General features: G+C 45.5%; 1 protein-coding gene across 2 annotated transcripts in view; it reads right to left on the reverse strand.

Annotated features, from left to right (window-relative positions):
- Nucleotides 1–263: 263 nt before the first annotated feature.
- UBASH3B (ubiquitin associated and SH3 domain containing B) overlaps nucleotides 264–20450 on the reverse strand; it is an 81099-nt gene continuing 60912 nt past the window's right edge. The window contains exons 5-14 of one of the 2 annotated variants that reach the window (XM_035139190.2): nucleotides 20112–20281; nucleotides 19405–19613; nucleotides 18295–18430; nucleotides 18055–18175; nucleotides 17310–17432; nucleotides 11407–11499; nucleotides 10651–10795; nucleotides 9081–9187; nucleotides 7737–7846; nucleotides 264–6920 (exon numbers count right to left, since the gene is read on the reverse strand). In XM_035139190.2, the coding sequence (XP_034995081.1) occupies nucleotides 6783–6920; nucleotides 7737–7846; nucleotides 9081–9187; nucleotides 10651–10795; nucleotides 11407–11499; nucleotides 17310–17432; nucleotides 18055–18175; nucleotides 18295–18430; nucleotides 19405–19613; nucleotides 20112–20281 (1352 nt within the window). In that variant the 3' untranslated portion in view covers nucleotides 264–6782. The remainder of the gene's footprint in view (nucleotides 6921–7736; nucleotides 7847–9080; nucleotides 9188–10650; nucleotides 10796–11406; nucleotides 11500–17309; nucleotides 17433–18054; nucleotides 18176–18294; nucleotides 18431–19404; nucleotides 19614–20111; nucleotides 20282–20450) is intronic. The other variant, XM_035139191.2, reaches the window with a different exon arrangement.

Here is a 20450-nt window from a genome sequence, read left to right on the forward strand (position 1 = left end):
TTTCGAACTGCTTGGTTGGCAGGAGCTGGGACTGAGCAGCGGGAGCTCACCCCATCACGGGGATTTGAACCGCCGACCTTCTGATTGGCAAGCCCTAGGCTCAGTGGTTTAACCTACAGCGCCACCCGTGTCTGCATACTTGTGTTTATTTACCAAGCTGCGTTGGGTCGTTGGGAATTTTTTTCCTAAGCTGCTTTAGCAGAACTCCATATGGTAGGGTATCCTCCTAAAAAAAAAGGGATGGTGAGAAATTTGGTTTGGATTTTCACAGGAACCCCTCTTGTTTGCACTTCCTGAAATAACATGTGAATCGAAAAAAAGCACCATCCTTTGAAACCCACGCTTCTCCAAATTTCGTGATGCAGTTCCTCAGCCAAAAAGGGTGAGCAAAATGCATGTTCATGAAAATAACACACACACAAAAAAAATCATACAAAATGGCTTGTAAAATGTGTAGTAGATAAAACTGTGTATGGAAAGAAATGCATACTATCCTGATTACAAATTTTCATTATTATTTTTCTAAATGCAGAATGCTGCAGAAATGTGACAAACAAGACAGGAGAAAAAGGGAAACCAAGAGAAATGGGAAGTAATAGATGCATTTGGCCATCCCAAGTTATGCAATGAAATACACTGGAGAGACAGTGTGGTGTAGTGGTTAGTGTCAGACTAAGACCTGCCAGAGCAGAGGTCCAATCTCCACCCAGCCATGAAACTCTCTTGGTGACTTTGGCCAGTCACCAACTCTAGTCTACCTCACAGGGTTGTTGTGGGGATAAAAATGGGGAGGAACAGAACCATGCACACCACTTTGAGCTGCTGGGAGGAAAGGTAGGATATGAAACGTCAGGTGTATAAATGATTAATGCCCTGCCTGTCTTGATCCTGCTGCCAGTCAACACTATTGGCGGACTCACAGCAAAATCCTGAACATGTTTACACAGAAGTAAAGTCCTACTGAGCTCAAAGGGGCTTTACACTCCAGTAAAGAATGAAGAATGTCTCTGTGTCTTGCACTTCCATCTGTTCCACAAAAATTTATCAAGCCCCCCTTACTTTTAAGAACATAAAAGAACAGCCCTCTTAGATCAGGACAAAGGTTAATCTTGTCCAGCATCCTGTTCTCACAGGAGTCAACCAGACCCCATATGGGAAGGCTGAAAGAAGTGTCTGAATGCAAAGAACTCTCCCCACTTGTGATTCCCAGGCAAATGACATTCTGAGGCACACCACCTCTGACATTTCTCTAAATTGGAAGGCTTCCAGTGCTTCTACTTTTCCTTGCAGGGAAGGTTCTGCTCCCCTTTTGTCAACACACCCACCCCCTTTTCTGCAATCTTCCTGCCACCTGCTCCAAAACAGAAATTTGGTGGGAGAACACAACACTTTTGCGGAAGAAACGGGCATGATTCAACACTTTCAAGCTTTGTGATTGTGAGAAACTCAGACGGAATACTTTTTATTATTATCGAAATCAATAATTTTCTAGTGACAAAAACATGGAAGATGAGCTGTAACACAAAACATAAGCAGCAATTTTCCCTCTTCTTGGTTTTTTAAAAAAAGCATCCTAATGAAATCTTGTGGAGGAGGCAAAAGGTTTTCCCTTGGTATTGTAAAGCGCTTCTATAATTGGAAGTGTGTTGCCTTATTAGCACCAATTCTTCTAATGCAAAATCTTTCTCCACTCTGAAAATACTGGAAGTGCCAGTGGTATGGGCGTTATAATTTTTTTTAGAAACCCAACATCTGAGAAGGAAAAGAAACATATTTAACATCCAAAAATATACTTTTGTACAATCATCTTCCTCCCTCACTGTCCATTTTCTGGAATAAAATTGGATTTTAAAAATACACACTCTTCAGCATGCTTTCCCCAGAAGTAAATCCTATGATTTTCAGAGGTGCCAACTCCCAAGTTAAGTGTGCATAGGACTGCAACCTAAATAGCCAAGAGAGCAAAAATGTGCACTGATCCAGTCATTCCACAGGGAATGGGTCTCGTCTGATGTTTTCAATAACATTCCAGCAGGACCAGGGAACAAAATGTTCCATTCGTGGCAGCATCCTGATGCATTTTTGACCATTGTATGCTGTTCAAACATACTTTTGTACAGTACATAATAAAGAGTTAACGACTCGCAAGCCATCAGTGCAAAGAACAACAACTGTCCCACCCTGGCAAGCTATCCTGCCCCCAGAATTAAATATATACCAGTAACCAACATTTTGGTCATGATTGTCATTCAGTTCATTAAAACTCTTCCTCAGAAAGCAGATCTGAAGAAGCCGCAAACCAATTCATCCTCAGAATGTCTGTACATAGCCAAAAAATAGTTTAAATTACATATGCATATATAGATAGATATATATATGTATTTCCAAAAATACCAGCAGCTAATAACAACTGCAAACAACACAGTTTGCTTCCCTGCTGTCGTGTAACTTTTATCTCCCCGACTTTTCACTATACATCCCTGGTAAAAATAATGCATTTGAGAATGTCCTGTGGCATTTTACATGTCAAATGTACACGTTGCGAGTTAAGGAAATATACATATTGCACTCAAACAGCATTCTGCCAACTCTAGTTTAGCGCCTTCTGTTCACTCTTTGAAAAAGCTCCCTATGGGAGCGGATTCTGTCCTGTATGTAAGATCAAATGCAACTTGAATTAATCCCAGCTGAAGCTGGCTGTGTGGCAAAGCTGTTGGCTGATTGGTCTGCCACTCATTCAGATCACCCAATCAGTATACATGGAGGGTGTTTTTTGTTTTTTTTTAAAGCAAGTATGCATGGGTGGCAAGCTGAGGAAATGAAAGAGAGCAAACAGCCTTGTTAAAGAAGACCAGCAAATGTAGGGGGACCTGTGGCCTTTCGGATGGGAGGTATGACTGACTATAACTTCCATCTTTCCTGAGCACTGGCTGTGTTGGGCAGAGCTAATGAGAACTGTGCTCCAAGACCAGGCACCCCCAAACTTTGGCCCTCCAGATGTTTTGGACTACAATTCCCATGATCCCTCACCACCGGTCCTATTAGCTAGGGATCATGGGAGTTGTAGGCCAAAACATCTGGAGGGCCGCAGTTTGGGGATGCCTGTCCAAGACCATACCAGGTTGGGAAAGTCTGCTTTAGATTATCATAGGAATGGAGATCTTGGGGCTCAGGGATGAAGCAAGATGCAGTCTAAAGCTTCTGGAGCCCTACAGGTTCTCCACCATTGCCTTGAGCCACCTCCATCAAAGAAGGTTTTCAATGACATTAATGGTTCCTCAAAGAAATAATTTGGTCAACAAATCTCAATGACACATCCTTCACTTCAGGGTAATACTCCAGGTAGCATTGGACAAACAGAGCTTTCATTATCCGAAGTTGTTACTCAGTTTTTTCCTATGTACTTCCTACTGGGTGTCTGGAAGCCACCATTTTAATTTCCCATAATGCCTTGGAATGCTTCTACAATGGGAACATTGTGGGACATAAAAATGGTGGCCTGGAACTGAGCAAAAAAAGCTGTAATGGTTTCCCATGGCAGGTGTCAGTAGTGGGCCTTGTGGGGCACTGGGCCCCCAGAAGCTGCCCAGGGGTGCCAAGTTGTGACACTGGGCTTGACGACATGCACACTACAGCTCCCTCTTCCTCATTTGCTAGGGTACATCTGATGAAACCAATGACTAACTCAGATAAACGTGATTTGCTGACCTGACTAAAGCACCCCAGTGGTCCTTTTGAAGACAGAGCTTACTTGCCAAGAGTGTTTTCTTACACAGCAAATTTGGGAGTGCAAACTTCACAAAAATATAGGCTATGGCAATGTGAGAGTGTGCCCTGAGCAATAATGATAACAACAAACTCTCAGCTAATAGCGGTCATTACTTTAAAAACTGGTTGTCTGCTAGGGTGGCCCTGTGTCCCTACTTTACAGAGCGTAGTCTTCTGTTTGAAGGGCTGTCCGGCCCATATCCAGTTTAATGATAAAGAAATGCTAAGAAGGGAGAGCAGCTGAGGGGCCTTGAAGTTGCCCATTTACTGATAGCACCAGGGCAGCAGATGGAGGAGGCACCCAGATCCCCTGGTCACAGTCTTCCCCACCATGGTGAGATGTACTTCATTTCAATTTCTATTACAGTGATCATTTATCAATGTGCGTCTATACATATAAATAAACAGATGCAAAGATTATGCAAATCAGTGCCCCCTTTTGTCCTCTCTCTCCTTTTTTGGAAGGGGTCATGCGTTTCTACTTTTTTTTTTTTGGCTGCACGAGTCAGAAAGGTGGCTTTTCTGGAATGGTGTGGCATTTGGATTTGGGCCTGTTACAGAAAGGAATCGTCATATTGGGAGTAAAAACACAAATGGTCGAGAGACATGCCCTTAACAGCCCTTGTCCAAGGGGCTGGTCGTCATACAAAAGATAAGGAAACATGGAAATAATCTGTAAACATGGGAAGTTGTCAGAGTCATTGGGGGCATCTTTGGGCGGCACTGCTGAGAATGCATGTTTGTCACAAGAGACGCTTTGCCTGTGTGAGAATGCCATCAAGGTTCAAACACCACATATGAAACTTCCATATGACCTCTAAACACGATGCTCAAAACAGAAGGCCACCTCGTTGAGAGTTATCAAGTACTGGGAGACCAAAGCGATGTGTGAATGAGCCCTTCCTCATAACAATTCTGTCCAAGAACCAAGACCCATTTGGGCTCATTTCAAAAATATCTGAAATATCCAATGGTGGCAGTAAACTAGCTATGCTATGGGTTGTTGTTTTTTAAAAGCAGATCCTCTAATTGCACAAATTCCTCGTCAGACACCCCAGGTTAAAAAAGCGAGCACAAAAAACGAGCTTGGCTCCTTGCGGTCACCCTGTATCAGTGGTGGTTTCTCCACACAGGTTTCTGAATCTATTCTGATATTTTCAGGTCTGCTGAAATCTCAGCAGATCTACTGAAATGTATACTGATCTACAGATTGTCAGAAAAACACACACACCTTCAAACAATATCTACTGGTGTTTGGGCCTTTAACATGAATTCTACAATGGAGAATCCATAAACTCTGCAGAAGTTGCTCCTTCAAGCCAGGCAACGCAGTGGATTAAAAGCAGAGTCAAATTGGCAGCTGTGTTCAGGGGACTCTGCAAATGGCAGGATGGTCCACTTGGCCCCCTCTGCCAGAATATTTTGTATTGTCTGCAGAATCAAGTTGCCAGTCAATGAAGCTTTTTCCGAGGGTTTCTGGATGGTCCATTTCAGACTCAGTCCAGTCCTATGACTGGTCTGGCCAATCTGAATGATCTGATTAGGAGATGGAGGGGTTTAGTGAGCCGAGCCAAAACCAATCAATAAATTAGTAGTTCTCTGGACTTGCTCACTAAATGGATCTCCTCAGCCTCTCACAACCACCTGAAGTTCTTGTGTTGGGGATGGATGGGGGAAGGGAAATGGTGTATAGCTTTCCTCCAAGAAAGCAAAAAGCAAAACTATTTTCGCCGATTCGATATTGGACATGAAGTGTGTGGAGAGCATGCTCTCCAAGGCTTTGAGGGACAAGGTCAAATTCTCTGCAGGGTTGCCAAATTACAAGAGTGCTGCTCTGATCCTCGCCTGCCAGATCTCATAATGCCAATGTTGAGGGGCTTGTATGTGCAAGTGCTGTGCTCAAAAGGAAAAGCAGGGCCTGACCATCTGTGGAAAAAGAAAACTTATACCTACATGCATTATAATAAGCCAGCGTTGGCTGAGTGGGACACCAGACTAGTTATTTTGCATTGGGGGGAGGAGGAGGAACATAGGGTACAAGCCGGGCCTAAGGTGCAAAACCAGGAGTACCTTAAGGGCATTTACAACAAAGTGTTACCTGCCCGAAGATGAAGTAGAGGAGCTTCTGGCCCAAATGAAGAAGGTGTTGTAATGTGTTTGGGCAGTTTAAGAACAGAAACTGAGCACATTCTACCCTTAAGTAATTTGTGCACACACTTTCCTTGACAGCGCCTGTCATTTAAAGGCTTAAGAAACACATACACCTAATCTGTCCCGCTTTCACCCCATTTTCCAAGTACACATCATCAGCTTTCCAACTACACATTTTTCATTCAACTGCACTTTTTTTTTTAAAAAAAAACCAAACAAACACAAAAAACCAAAACCCCTGAGGCGCATAATTCTACACTAGTTCTGATTGGGGGAGCCATTCCACTTTCTTCTGTCACATGTTTTTTTTTGGGGGGATCCTGTGGAATGTAGATGTGGCACATATAATACAATACGGTGTGGGGGGTGTACTTTACCCGAAATGGCTTGGAATGAAACGGCAAAGGTCAATCCTGTGAAAAATTAAAAGTCTAACGAACAAAAAGTCCACCATTTAGAACACAGTCCAAATTGTCACTAATGTTATACAGAAGGCAGTGAAAACTGGTTCTCCTCCCTGGAGCTTAATTCATTTTTTTAAAAAAAATTATATATTAAAGCTCAGTAGCTTACGTCACAAAGACATTTCTGCTGGACAGAAGCCTGAAGAGAGAACGAGAGAGTGTTTGAGTACACATATATTGTTCCACAATCCAAGCATACGTCTATATTGAGCTATTTTTCTAGACGCATGAATGCCACTCTGTGGAAGATATGCTAGAGTGCTATTTTTAAAAATCCATCTAAAAGGTTATGAATAATTTTCTCCACCATCAGTAATTAGAAGGGGGAGAGGGAGAAGAGTTCCAATACACGAGACGTTCTCCAGTCTTTTGAAAGGCCAGCTGGTTGGTCACCCTTCCTTATTCTTGTAGCAAAGTTTCTCTCCAGTTAAAGCCGCCGGTTGGTCCATGAGTGAGAGGGAGGATGGGTGGATCAGTAAGTTGCCAGAGACCCGTCTCTCCAAGTTCTTCACAGCAACAGAACCCCAAGTATGGAATCTGCGGTTCATAAAAGAGATGGATTAAAAAGGAGTAAGAGAGAGGAGAGGGGGACTACAGTGGAATAATGATTATAGCAGAATGCAGCATGGAATTGGCACTCATTTCCATATTATTTGCAAACAGATTCTTTTTCTGGAAGCAAATAACTCAGAAATGAGCATTAAGCTTGCAGAAGTGTCTTTTATGCCATGCAAAAGCTCAGATATACATATACAGCTAGGGAAAAAGTCACAAAAATGGAACACAGCCATTAATTCTCCAGCCTTCTGGAGCTCAGACAATAGGATACGATGATCTTTGTACAGTTGTACCTTGGATCTCAAATGCCTTGGCTCCTGAAGAAATCGGCTCCCGAATGATCAAAACCTGGAAGTGAGTGTTCCGGTTTTCAAATATTCTTTTGGAAGCCGGACATCCAATGGGGCTTCCGCGGCTTCTGATTGGCTGCAGGAGCTTCCTGCAGCCAATCGGAAGCTGCACTTTGGTTTCCGAACGCTTTGGAAGTCGAATGGACTTCCGGAACGGATTCCCTTCGACTTCCAGAGTACGACTGTACTTGGAAGATTTTTCACTTGGGGGCAACAGAGTTCCAAATTAGACAAGGAGCCCCCGTGAGCCAAGGGGGATTCCTATTTTCAGAGGCTGACCCTCTCACTTGTGGAGGGTAGTAAGTAAAGGGGGGGTTCATGTATTTGAGGGGGTAGGGCTTCCTGCCCACACCACCTCACATGACCTCCACTCAGTTACGTGCTTCTGCAGTGATATGTCGCTATACATCTAAAGATCTTTCCATTACTGGTGGGTTCCCATTACCTTTCTGACCATCTGCACAAAGTCCTTGGAATTCTGAGGAGACAGTCCTTGCAGTTGGCAAGTACAAGCTTCCAGGGAGGATGCATGGGCCACTATCAAAATGTTATTCCCTGCAGGGAGAGAACATAAAAAAATTGGCACATCACGGTCACCTGTTTGTGATGAAGTTTATAATGCAAAACCAACCTCAGGAGCCTGTGATTTCGAGTGGGGAAGCAGTGGGAAGGGTAGAGTGCTTAACCCTCCCCCCCTTCTGACTATGTTCACTCCTTGAAATCACCTTCTAAATGGGGTTCCAAATTGGACAAGGAGCCCCTGTGAGCCAAGGGGGATTCCTATTTTCAGAGGCTGACCCTCTCACTTGTGGAGGGCAGTAAGTAAAGGGGGGTCATGTATTTGAGGGGGTAGGGCTTCCTCCCCACACCACCTCACATGACCTCCATTCACTTATGTGCTTCTGCAGTGATATGTCGCCAAATTGGGTGGCCATCGTGCCTAGCAGGCAAATTCATGGAGGAGAAAGCTCTCGATGGCTACTAGACATGATGGCTATGCTCTGCCTCCACATTCAGAGGTAGCAATGCTTCTGAATACCAGTTGCTGGACGCCATAGGAGGGGAGGGTGCTCTTGTGCTTGGGTCCTGAGTGTCTCTGGCAAGCATCTGGGTGGCCACTGTGAGAACTGGATGTTGGACAAGATGGGACACTGGCCTCATCCAGCACGACTCTTCTGTTCTTAAATGTGTTAATGGGCAAAAATGCCTGAGCAGGGCTAGCAAAAAGGCCAATTTACACATGCACATTCATCATTAGGTAGCTGCAAAAATGCTCTTGGGATTACTTTTAACACAGACAATTGGGGCCCTCAACAAAATGCTGCTGCCATTCCATTCCATTCCATTCCATTCCCTGCCCCTTTTCCATCTCCCCACTCTGCCAGTCAGGAAGCATTCCACGCTCACCGAGCATGCCCAGTCATCACTGGGCTGGGTTTTTTTTTTTTTTTGGTCCCTTGGGATTTTTCTTTTTTTGTACTACTACAAATCTTGCAGTTCACCAAAAGCAGCTTATACCTCTCCTGTTGTGCACGAATGCTGCAATTTTGTTACATGAGCAATGACACTCCAACCATTGGAATTAGAGAGAATGAATCTTTCACTCCACCTTGGGGACACTCCCTGCTGCTTTCTGTGGTTCAGCTGCTTGATCCTTTTAACCTCCCTTAGATGTATACGTGACACTACAAAGCGACTTATTGAGGATGCAATTCTGTACACCCCTGGCTTGGGAGTAAGCCCAACTTAACTAAGCAAATCCTTGACTGCAAGGTGGGGTTTTACTTGCCTTTGGCTTTGCATTCACTTAGGATCTCTTTTGTTACTTGGTAGCTTCTGCTGATGTATGTATCGTATGACTCTGAAATGCCTAATTTGCTCACCGGTATATGAGGTCTGTGGACAGAAAAACATCAGTGCAGAAGAAAAGCAGGAATGGGAGAGGAGAAGCAGAAGAAGAGGTGGCCTGTCCACCTGTAATAATGCCCTGTAGGGTTGGGGGAGGCCAGGATCCAACCTTCCACCTCCGCATGAATTCAACAAACCCAACGACAATCCCAGGGACCCTCCCACTGAGCCTCCACTTCTTCAAATGCAAGATGGTTGGGATGAGAAGAAAAAGCTAGAAGGAAGCCGAACTCTTTGCCAGAATAAAAATGGCTAGGCTTCTACTTTGTGTTCTTGGAGCACAAACACACACACACACACACAGTGGAACGGTCTCCCTCGGAAGGCAGTGGACTCTCCTTCCTTGGAGGTTTTTAAGCAGAGGTTGGATGGCCATCTGCCATGGGTGCTTTAGTTGAGATTCCTGCATTGCAGGGGGTTGGACGATATGACCCTGGGGGGTCCCTTCCAACTCTATGATTCTATGCTCCCGTTTTAAAAATGTATCTGTGGTATAAAATATTTTACATAAATATATCTAGCACTCTACAGTTCAGCATGGCTACTAGCCACGACGGCTATGCTCTTCCAACACAGGTGGAGTCAGCCATGCTTCTGAATACCAGTTATCAATGCCAGTTATCAATTAATACCAGTTATCATCTGAAAGCAGCCCTGTTTAGGGAAGTTTTTAATGTTTGATCACATTATTATTATTATTATTATTATTATTCCCCCAAATGACCACAAACTACAGCTCGTAACTCGTCTGGCTCCTAACACAAGGAGCTTGCTCTCTGCCTTTAACTTTAGGTATCATGCCTCCCCCCCTCCTCTCGCAAGACATCTGTCTGGCCCTAACCCATCTTCATTCTCCAGCTGCAGAGATGCTTACAGAGCATCACCTTTCATGCTTCAATCCAGCTCCCTGGCAGTCGCGTCTTTCTTGCCGTAAATCCCATTGGCCTGAGTAGGCTGCTGATTAAATGCACCATGGATGAGCTGGTTGGGCTTCTCAGCATGCAGAACCTTTACCCGCAACCTGTTGCCCTCCTCCAGACGTTTTGAACGACAGAGGAAACTGCCCTATACTCCGACAGATTATTGGCCGACCATGCCAGCACCATGTCTACCCGGACTGGTAGTGGCTTGTCAGGATTTCAGATGGGAGCTTGTCCATCCCTACTTGGAGATGCCCAGGATTGAACTGGGGATCTTCTTCATTCAAAGCATGTGCTGTACTTCCACTGAGCCATGGTCCTTTCTCATCAAAAAGGGGAGAAATTCCCCAGATCACCTCTCATCAACCCCTGCCAGAATGAGCCATGGTCTGGGATGATGGGGAGATGCAGTCCGAAACATTTGGAAGGCATTAGTCTGGGTAAGGCTGGAGTAGAGGAACACAAGCTCCCTATGTTCCATCTTCACAAGGTTCTCCCCCCCCCCCAATGCACCATATTGGCTTCTCTTACCTATAAGTTGTATCCACACTCAAACTGGCTGCAGCTAAGTCCACTGGAGGTATCCAGGCAGGCAGGGAGCTCCCAGCGACCCATTTCGTCCACTCGAATAAGCCCGGCTCTACACGAATCTTCAGATTATTTTCCTGCTGCAAGCCTGGAAGTTGAGCAGGAAAAAACAGGGCACTCTGAATAAGAAACACACTACAAGTTCAGGACAGGGACATAGATAGGACACTCCAAGGCATTTTCTCATTCCTGATTTTGCAAATATTTTGTGAGCCCAGAACTAAAAGTCCACTCTTTTTCATCCCCTTTGGGAGATGGAGCATTAGAAGCAAAGTAGCTGTAGGTTTTGTCCAGCTATAGTTTTTTTTTGGGGGGGGGGTGGGATTTTCACTCCAGGGCATCTGTGCCTCCCCTTGCATATAAATTCCTCCCCCCACCCCACCACCCAGTTATGGATATCAAAATGAGACATCACCCCTGTTTGCAGAAAGGACCACCAGAATTTTGAAGGAAGGAAGGAAGGAAGGAAGGAAGGAAGGAAGGAAGGAAGGAAGGAAGGAAGGAAGGAAGGAAGGAAGGAAGACAATATGAACAAAGCATGAAGCAGCCCTGTACCAGGAAGTTTTAAATGTTTGATGTTTTAGTATGCTCTGATATATATGCCCAGAGTGGCTGGGGAAACCCAGTGAGGTATAAATAATAAAAAAAATAAAATTATGATCATTATTTAATCGAGCTACCTTGCTGCCATCTTCTTACCTTTCAAAATATAGTGTGCAGTCTGTACGCAGCGCAGTGATGGGGAACAGTAGATGTGGTGGATAACTGTGTTACTTTCAAGGAGGGCCTCACCTGTTTGAAGACACATGCTCAAAATAAGAGTGCATTCAGACCTGGGGAATATTGCATCAGTTTTCCTGATTATAATGCTACAGATTCTTTCTTTCCCCCCTAATTATCCCACCTTATTTCTCCCAAACTCAAGGTGGTGTACAGTGGAACCTCGGTTTACGAACACCTCAGTTTACGAATTTTCGGTTTATGAACACCGCGGACCCATCTGGAACAGTTTAATTCACTTTCCATTACTTTCAATGGGAAAGTTCACTTCAGTTTATGAACAGACTTCCGGAACCAATTACACCCATGCTTCGGGTTAAGTACGCTTCAGGTTGAGTACTCCGCGGACCCGTCTGGAACGGATTAATATACCCCATTACTTTCAATGGGAAAGTTCGCTTCAGTTTATGAACAGACGTCCGGAACCAATTGTGTTCATAAACCGAGGTACCACTGTACATAGTTCTCTTCCCTCCCATTTTACCCTCACAACAACCCTGTGTAGTAGGTTAGTTGGAGAGGTCATGCGGTGAGCTTCATGGCAAGAGTGGGGATTTGAACCTTGTTCTCCCAGCTCCTACTCCAGCTCTCCAACCACTACACCATACTGTCCTGGCTCCTGCTTGCTGGTTTCCTATGGCCATCTGGCTGGCCACTGTGAGAACAGGCGGCTGGATTAGATGGGCCACCGGCTTGATCCAGCAGGCTCGTCTTTTGTTCATACATTCATAGCCAGCTATTATTATTATAGCTCCCGATCAATAGTCGGTTTGCTCCCAATCGATAGTCGTTTCCTGTTTAAAGTAGGGCATTTGCCGCTGGGGCCACAGCAGTTCCTTCGATATCTGGCAGATAACCATTTCAGTCTTGAAACAAACACGGCACAGTTTGGTGGCGAAGCAAGACTCATTTTCCACCAGCAGGGGGCAGCCGCATTGCACTTGCCAACTCATGATCCTGATAGAAAAAATCGACAGATTTCACTGTGACTTCCCATCTGGTTTAAGTAAAGAATCTTCTACTCTGTATGAATATAGGGCAGATATTATTTGAGCATCCCAGGTGATCTGTTCTGCTGTAAGCTGGGAAGACTTCTGGCTGCAATTGTCTTCTTCCTGCAGCCCGCTGAAACTAACCAAACAATGGGGTGGGCTTCAGGGAGACTAGCCGTTCATCATTTTAAGGACTGCTTGTGTTTAGAGAATGCTTAATAAAATAGGAAAATAGTTTGTCCATGTATATTGCTGTTGTTGCAATCCGTTATTTCTCTTATAAGAAAGAAAGATTGTAGCTCAGTGGTAGAACACATCCTTTGCACGCAGCAGGTCCAAAGTTGAATTCCCAGCACCGCCAGTTAAAAAAATAATAGGTAGTGGGTTAGAATCATGGAGCTGGAAGGGACCACCCAGGGCCATTTAGTCCAACCCCCTGCAGTGCATGAATCTCAGCTAAAACATCCATGACAGATGGCTATCCAACCCCTCCTTAAAAATCTCTAAGGAAGGAGAGTCCACCACCTTCCAAGGGAGACAGGTCTGTGTCAGGACTATGCCAGAGATGACAATAATGAACTAAATGGACAAACTTGTCTGGTCTGGTATAAGGCAACTTTGTACTTTTGGCCAATTAAATCAATTGATTCATCCTCTTTCAATCTAAGGCAGGGCACTCCAACACATGCTCGAGACCTTCTTTGGAGGCCCTTGAAAACATTTGATGCCCCCTGCAGCCCTTGCCCTGCCTTCCCAAAGCCAGGTAAGCAAGATGCTGGGCTTTGGGAAGGAGGTGTGAGGGTTCTGACAGGGTCCTAGAGTCCTCCCACCTGCTTCCCAAAGCCTAGTTTGCACTTTCCCAGCTTCGGGAAGGAGATGGGAGGGCTCTAGGACCCTGCCAGAGCCTCATGCCTCCTTCCCAAAGACTGGGACCTCGCTTAGCTGCCTTTGGGAAGACAACATGGGAAGGGGGTGCCAAATATAGTCTCGCGCCTCACCCTGCACGACAAGGCAGTGTGTGGCTCTCTTGGTATGGAAAAGTAGGACCGTCCTGATCCAAGCCATAAGGATTCCTTACTGGTGCCAAATCTACCGCCTTGAATTTTCTTCCCACAACTTCTGATTGCCAACCCACAGATAAAGGAGAGGTCCTCTAGCAACATGAAGACTCCCTAGCAGGCCAATTTAGAAGGGCATGGCTGGAGCCTGCCCCCTTCCTACCTTCTCACGTGACCCCCTCCAGAACACACCCCCTCCTCCTATTGCAAATTGCATTGCAACTTACATCAACATCATGCCACTTAAATTAAACATTTCTAGACAATAACATTTCTTTCTGCATCTAATTATTACCCTGGCCTTTGGCACTTGAGATGCACATTTTCAGGGTGCCACCCTCTTCCTGCAACTGTAATCTGTTTTAACTGTTTTTTAAGACTGAATTTTAAATGGCTGGTGAAAGGTGGAACAATGAATTTAATAATGATACCAGATCAACAATTCTATTGTGCTCACAATAAGATCCTGAGGCTTCTACACACAGAGATGGGTAACTGGACTGCCCACAGTTTGCTGGGTGATAAGGCAGGCAACTCTCAGGGTTGTGAGTGATAGTCACAGCCAACAATTCCACATGTGCTAAAATAATGCTTTGTCCCCTGCTGTATGACTAGGTGTTGAATGTCTTGCTTCCCTGAGATATTTTGCATGGAAGAAGCAAGGAGCTGGCATTCTCACGCAATGCTTGGAGAATCTCAGCATTGGAAAGCTTCCCTAGCAACTCGCTCGTTTCTCAAACAGGCACTCAAATCGATGTGTCACTACAGCAGCTCATGGATTTGCAGCCAAATGTTTTTTCGCTGCTGAGCTGACAGTTATGTGCAAATAGAGATCACAGCTTAAGTCGTCGCCTCCAAAGTCACCCTGACAATGGCTGCTGCTCGTCTTGCACAGGAACTGGCACAAATGGCAGCACAGAAGGGCAGCAGGGCCACCAGGCAAGAACTGGAAACTGCTGCGCTCATGCAGAATTTAGGAAAATTGCAACAGCTCTCTATCTAAATCAGCCTTTGCCAACCTGGTGCCCTCTAAATATACTTGACTACGTGCTGGCTGGGGCTGATGGGATTTGAAGCCCAAAACCTCTTTAGAGCACCAGGGTTGCAAAGCCTGGCTTAAACCAAACAACCAAAGAGACTTGCAACAATCCTAGGCTCAAGGTCCATTCAGGGACGTAGCTAGCTGCTCTGGCACCTGGAGTGGCGGGGGCGGGGCGATTCGCCCATGAGGCTGCAGCAGCGATCCGTGCACGGGAGCGCCATGCTGATCTGCCCGGGTGTGTGTGTGTGCCATGGTGAGCTACCCAGAGAGTCCGCCTGGCAGACGCAAGCCCCACGCTGCCATTTCGGGCAGCACGGGACCCGAAGCCACCGCGTCACTCCCAGGAGAGACACGTGGCTCGAGTGCGCTGCAGGCCAGGCCCTGCAGTAAGTGCCCCCCCGCGGTGTGCCATTTTGTCACCCCCCTCAAGGATGACACCCAGGGCAGACCGCATCCCCGCCCTACGCCCCTGGGTCCATTCTTCCAATGGCAGCCACTGCTGAATAAGATTACCCTTTGGCAGGAAGATCACATCTAATGGGCCGTGTTTTCCCACCTCTTTCTCTTCTCTCCCCTTCACCACACTTGGAGTATTTGGTTCAGAGCCAATACAAGATTGGTTCACTGCCAGTTAATGACTTACAACAATAGACAGGGTGCCCAAGTGGAAAAGATGTCAGTGTAAAGGAAATAATTTCTCTGAACGTAAGAGCATGTGGAGAGCCTCATCTAGTTCTTACAGTGTCCAACCAGATGCCTGTGGCAAACCTGCAAACAGGACCAAAGCACAAGAGCCCTCTCCCCTCCTGTGGGTTCCAGCAACTGCTTTTTCAGAACCATTCAGAGCACAGCCATTGTGGCTCGTAGCCATTGATAGCCCTTCTCCTCCATGACTTTGCCCAATCGTCTTTTAAATCCATCCACGTTGTTGGATATCACTGCCTCCTGCGGGAGTAGGTTCCACAGTTTAACTACACGTTGTGTAAAGAACTTCAGCTTGTATAGCAAGCTGCGCCAGCTGAAACCCCAGCTTCTGCTGCTAGTGTGTCTAGAATGCAAAAACAAAGGGCAGGTCTCCTGCACTTTCAATAGAAGAGGGCATTTCACCAAATGTAGTTTGTCATCTAAGCTGAAATTCTCTTTAAAAAAAAGTCTTTTATCTTCTCTTGGTATTTTCTTCATCTATTAAATCTTTTTTTAGAAAGGCTTTTTATGTATGCAACGGTGGCGGCAAGAATGCGACTAGCCCAAAAATGGAAAGAAGAAGAACCAACAACAAAGGAAGAATGGCAGATGAAATTGATGGAATATACGGAAATGGCAAAACTGATGGGGAAGATCAGAAACCAAGAGGATCAAGTATTTCTAGAGACTGGAGTAAATTTGTAGTTTACTTAAAAAAAAAACCCACTGTAAACAGTTAAACACATTGGTAGCATAATGACATTTGTAATGTGAAACTGATTATGATAATCAGAAATACATAATAGTTGGACAAAGCATAAGACGCAGAAAACTTAACCATTTAATATAAGAACCCATTGGAGGGAGGGGAGAAAGTCTGAAGGTTCAGAGAACCTTGTAATTTAATGTTTGAATTGGTTAGAGATAAAGTGTATAAAAATGTGAAAATCTAATAAAAAATTTATTTCAAAAAAATGAAATTCTCTCTCTCTCTCTTTTTACAAAGCTATTAAAAGCGCAGGAGCCCCTCCTCTTTTTGCATCCGGGCATGCTAACAGTCAAGCACAGCTAACTGGGTGGCCCTCCAGGTTTTGCTGGGTCTCCACTCCCAGTTGGCATGGTTGACAGCCAGGGATAATGGGAGTCGTAGTGCAACACCACCTACAAGGCGCCACACTGGCTACCCCAGGAGTAGAGGATCATGGGAAGAGGTGAGAAGGAGGGACATGGCGAGGAATGGGTTTTTTCTTTTGATGAGATTGAAATCTGAGCCAGAAAAAGAATTGGGAGGTTGTAATCTGAGGTGAGCATTACAAGCCCCAGGGGCTCATATTTCTTAACCTAGAAAATCTAGACTCTGAGACATCTCCAATTTCCAGCTCATAAAGGCTTCTTTGCAGTGGGCCTAATGCACTTTAATTCAAGGTGATGGCAAGTAGGAAAAACCACCCCTCAATTGGTACCTCTTGTCCTCTAATGCCCAAGAGCCAGAGTAGTTTTGGAAGAGTTGCAAGACAGAGCAAGCAGGCCTGATTTTATTATTTTTACTATTGTGGTTGATGTGCTACAACTGCTCATGTTGTGGCTGGGTGTTTGACAGACGAGGATCCATTAAGAGAGCAAGAGAGACTAGAACCCAAAACTCTCAAGGAGACAGGTTTTGAGTACCCATAAAAAAGGTAAAGGACCCCTGACAGTTAAGTCCAGTTGCAGGCGACTCTTAGGTGTGGCGCTCATCTCACTTTACAGGCTGAGGGAGCCAGTGTTTGTTTGCAGACAGTTTTTCCGGGTCATGTGGCCAGCTCTGCGAAACCAGAGCAGTGCACGGAAATGCCGTTCGCCTTCCCGCCAGAGAAAGCACTTCGGTGTGCTTTCGAACTGCTAGGTTGGCAGGAGCTGGGACCGAGCAACAGGAGCTCACCCCATCGCAGGGATTCAAACCGCCGACCTTCCAATCGGCAAGCCCAAGAGGCTCAGTGGTTTAGACCACAGCGTCACCTCAAATAGAAAAAAAGAAAAATACCATTCCCTAAGTGGGGAGCTTACCCACAAGCCGTGCTTGAGTGCAGCCAAACACGGTGATGGGGGCATCCTTTTCATAATCCCTGAAACCACCACTCCGTTGAGGTAGGCTGTGAGGCATATTCAGGTTTGTCCGCATGTACCTTCCTGTCAGGAGACACAGAGAACAAGGAGGCAAAAATTTAGGTGATTCCCCCAAGTGGTGATTCCTTCAGGTAGCAGTTCTCAAATTGAAATGTGAGTTCCCCCAGCCATCCAAGGGAGGCAACAAAACATTTGGAAGATCGTGCGAAGTTCCAGAGAGGGAGAAGATCCTGCAGCAGGGAGTCTCAGGGTGTTTACCTGAGGGTAGCTAGTTCCCCACCCCAATACAGTTCCTCCTGAGAGTGAGAATGTCAATACGTCTCTTGTCATTCCCAAACAGAGCTGCTTTCTATGCATTCAAAGTGTACAGAGGTCAAAAGCCCTATGCTTAGACACTTGGGTGGGGGGGGCAACTGAAAAGCAAACACCCTACTTTACAACTTTAAAAGAAAAAAAATTATGGGTGTGAGTAATGGAGGCAGGGTGCATCCCTTGAATATGTAATGGAATCTACCAGACTGTAGATTCTGAAGAGGATGATTGGTCTGGTCGGATCTGTGGAGTCCACTTTGAAATTTCAGTAGTGCAGATGTCTCCTCTGTTCCTAGCAAACTAATGTCTGCTCGCATGGCCTTGGATGTCCCCCAATAAAAAAAGTAAAACACTGTGACAGAAACAAACTCACCTTTGGCATCAAAACACTGTGAGAGCCAGTATTTTCCAAACACAACGTCCATCCTTTCGCCATGTCGGCAAACGAAAAGGCACCTCTTCTGTGGCCCAGGTGGGTTGGCGATCCTTAAGGGCTGAGGATGAGGTTTAAAAAGCAACACCTTAGTATGATAAAAAAAAAACAGCCTTCCTTTCCCCCTTCCTGGTGTTTCAGCCTGCCTTGGAGGCAGGTAAAGGTGCAGATGAACCTTACCTGCATACTCTGGCAAAAGATTGTGAGGGGCCCAGTATCCCCTGGTCCTTGGTCTTCCTGCAACCTTCGATCCATCACTCCATCAGTGAACATCAGGAGGGAGGGGGACGAAGTGGCGTTCAGAATGGAATATGACCTGTCAAAATAGACACAAGTTTTTTGTGGATGCTTTTTTTTTAGATTTTTATTGAAGTACGAGAATTTTTACATACATTATCTTCTCTCCTTCCAATTTTTAATTTCCCGTACCATTTTTCCTTTCCCTCCCCCCTCCCCCCCATAATCCATTGGAAGGGTTCAAACAGTTGTCCTCAGCCACGGGCACAATGTCTTTGATTTTCCACTGAATGTCTTCTGGTCCAGTAGTTGTTATCCATTGAAGATAGGAGTTCCATCTGGTCCTTATTTTGTGGATGCTAGCACACATTTCATCTATTTAATGATTTACAGCCCACTTTTCCCCATAATAAAGCATGTACAAGGCATCTTACAAAAGGACTGGACAGACTCTGGGTGAGATAATCAGCCAGGATTTATGGGTTGCAGCTTACTGAGTTCTTAAAAAAAAATTATTAAAGATTTCCTTGAATTACAAAAGTATGTGCAATGTCTCTCTCTTTCTCTCTCTTTTAGATCATAGAGTCTCTGAGTTATGCTCAACGTTACACAATGCTGTGTCTAGTACAGGGTTGAAGGGGAAGAGAGGTGGGAGGATAGAATGGCTGGTAAATTTACATATTATTTTTCCTTTCCCCCCAAAAAATGTTATATGCGTGAGGTTTTTGTGTCAGCGTCACTTGGGCAGGTTCTCTTTCTATTCATTCATTGGTTTACATTGGCAGTGAGAGAAGACCCACTTAAATGAATGAACCTACGTTAGATAGGTGCATGAATGGCAAAGGATTGAATATGACTAGGGAAATATAAATAAATACAGTATAGTAATCACAATCATAGTCAATAATTGATGCCCGAACCGAAAATGACTTGTTTTCCCCTCATCCGTGAGTCAGCTTGAGTTTCCCTACCACCATGCTGTGACCTTCTAGTGGCAGACTCACCCACAATAAAAGCCCTTGCCACCCATGCAAGCAGGATCAGACCTCTTACCCATGGAACACCCATGTGCCGCACTCGTCTGCTTTGGTGATGTAATTCTCAGGCAGCAGCCCAGAACACCCTGTCGCCAACGAAGTGCCATAAATCCAGCCTTCGCTGGTGGTGACTTGCTCCACGGGAGACATGAAGATGAAGTCCCCTGGGACGAGCTCCAGCTCGTCATCGTTCTGCGGGGTGTATGGGTAGATCACCTGGAGGGTCTGCAAGGGGTGGAGAAGGGGGAAAGCCTTAAGCCAACAGTGAATGAGCAGAAGAACATCAGAAACTGCCTTGTTGCAAGTCATTGGTATATCCAGCTCAGATTGCCTACAATGCCTAGAAGTGGACCTCCAGATTTTCAGAAAGGGAACACCTGCAGCCCGACCTAGAGATGTTCGGGACTGAACCAGGGGACCTTGTTTATGAAGAGCACGTGCTAAGCAATGGCTCTTCCGCAACCAACCAACCAACCAACCAAAAATAAATATTTTTCCTCAGTAGCGGCTGCCCTTTATACCCTACATCTTAGGTGGATGGGCACTGGGTTGAGAAAGAAAGACAGACCTCGTGATCTGGATTAAACCCTCAGAGCCACAACTTCCCTGTGCCTACTTTATATCAAAGCAGACACAGATCCTGCTGCAAGAACAACTCCCACCCTGGGAACGCAGCAACCGCCTTCATTTCCCCCTAAGGGGAACAAGGAGTCCCACCCTTACCTCGTGATTGGCAAATCTAATATCCCGGGAGAATATGGCGGCCACCCAGTCGCAGCCCAGCTTGACGTCTATGCTCTGAGCTAACTTCTCGAGCGTCGGCAAGTGGCTGGCTTGGAAGTGATAGGCCAGGGTGACGTGGAGCTGCTTCTTGTGGGGTTCCACATGGACATCTGCAAATTGGAAATCTGTGGTCAGTTGGGAGCCACTGGGACGATGGGTGAATTGGATATCAGCCTAGCTCAGCGCTGGTGAGTCAGGTGCTTCTGGGATGTTTTTGTTGTCTTTTCAACACCTATTGAAGACATTCCTTATTTTTTTAAATAAAAAATAAGCCTTGTA

The sequence above is a fragment of the Zootoca vivipara genome, chromosome 15 (assembly GCF_963506605.1).
Source record: "Zootoca vivipara chromosome 15, rZooViv1.1, whole genome shotgun sequence".
NCBI lineage: Eukaryota > Metazoa > Chordata > Lepidosauria > Squamata > Lacertidae > Zootoca > Zootoca vivipara.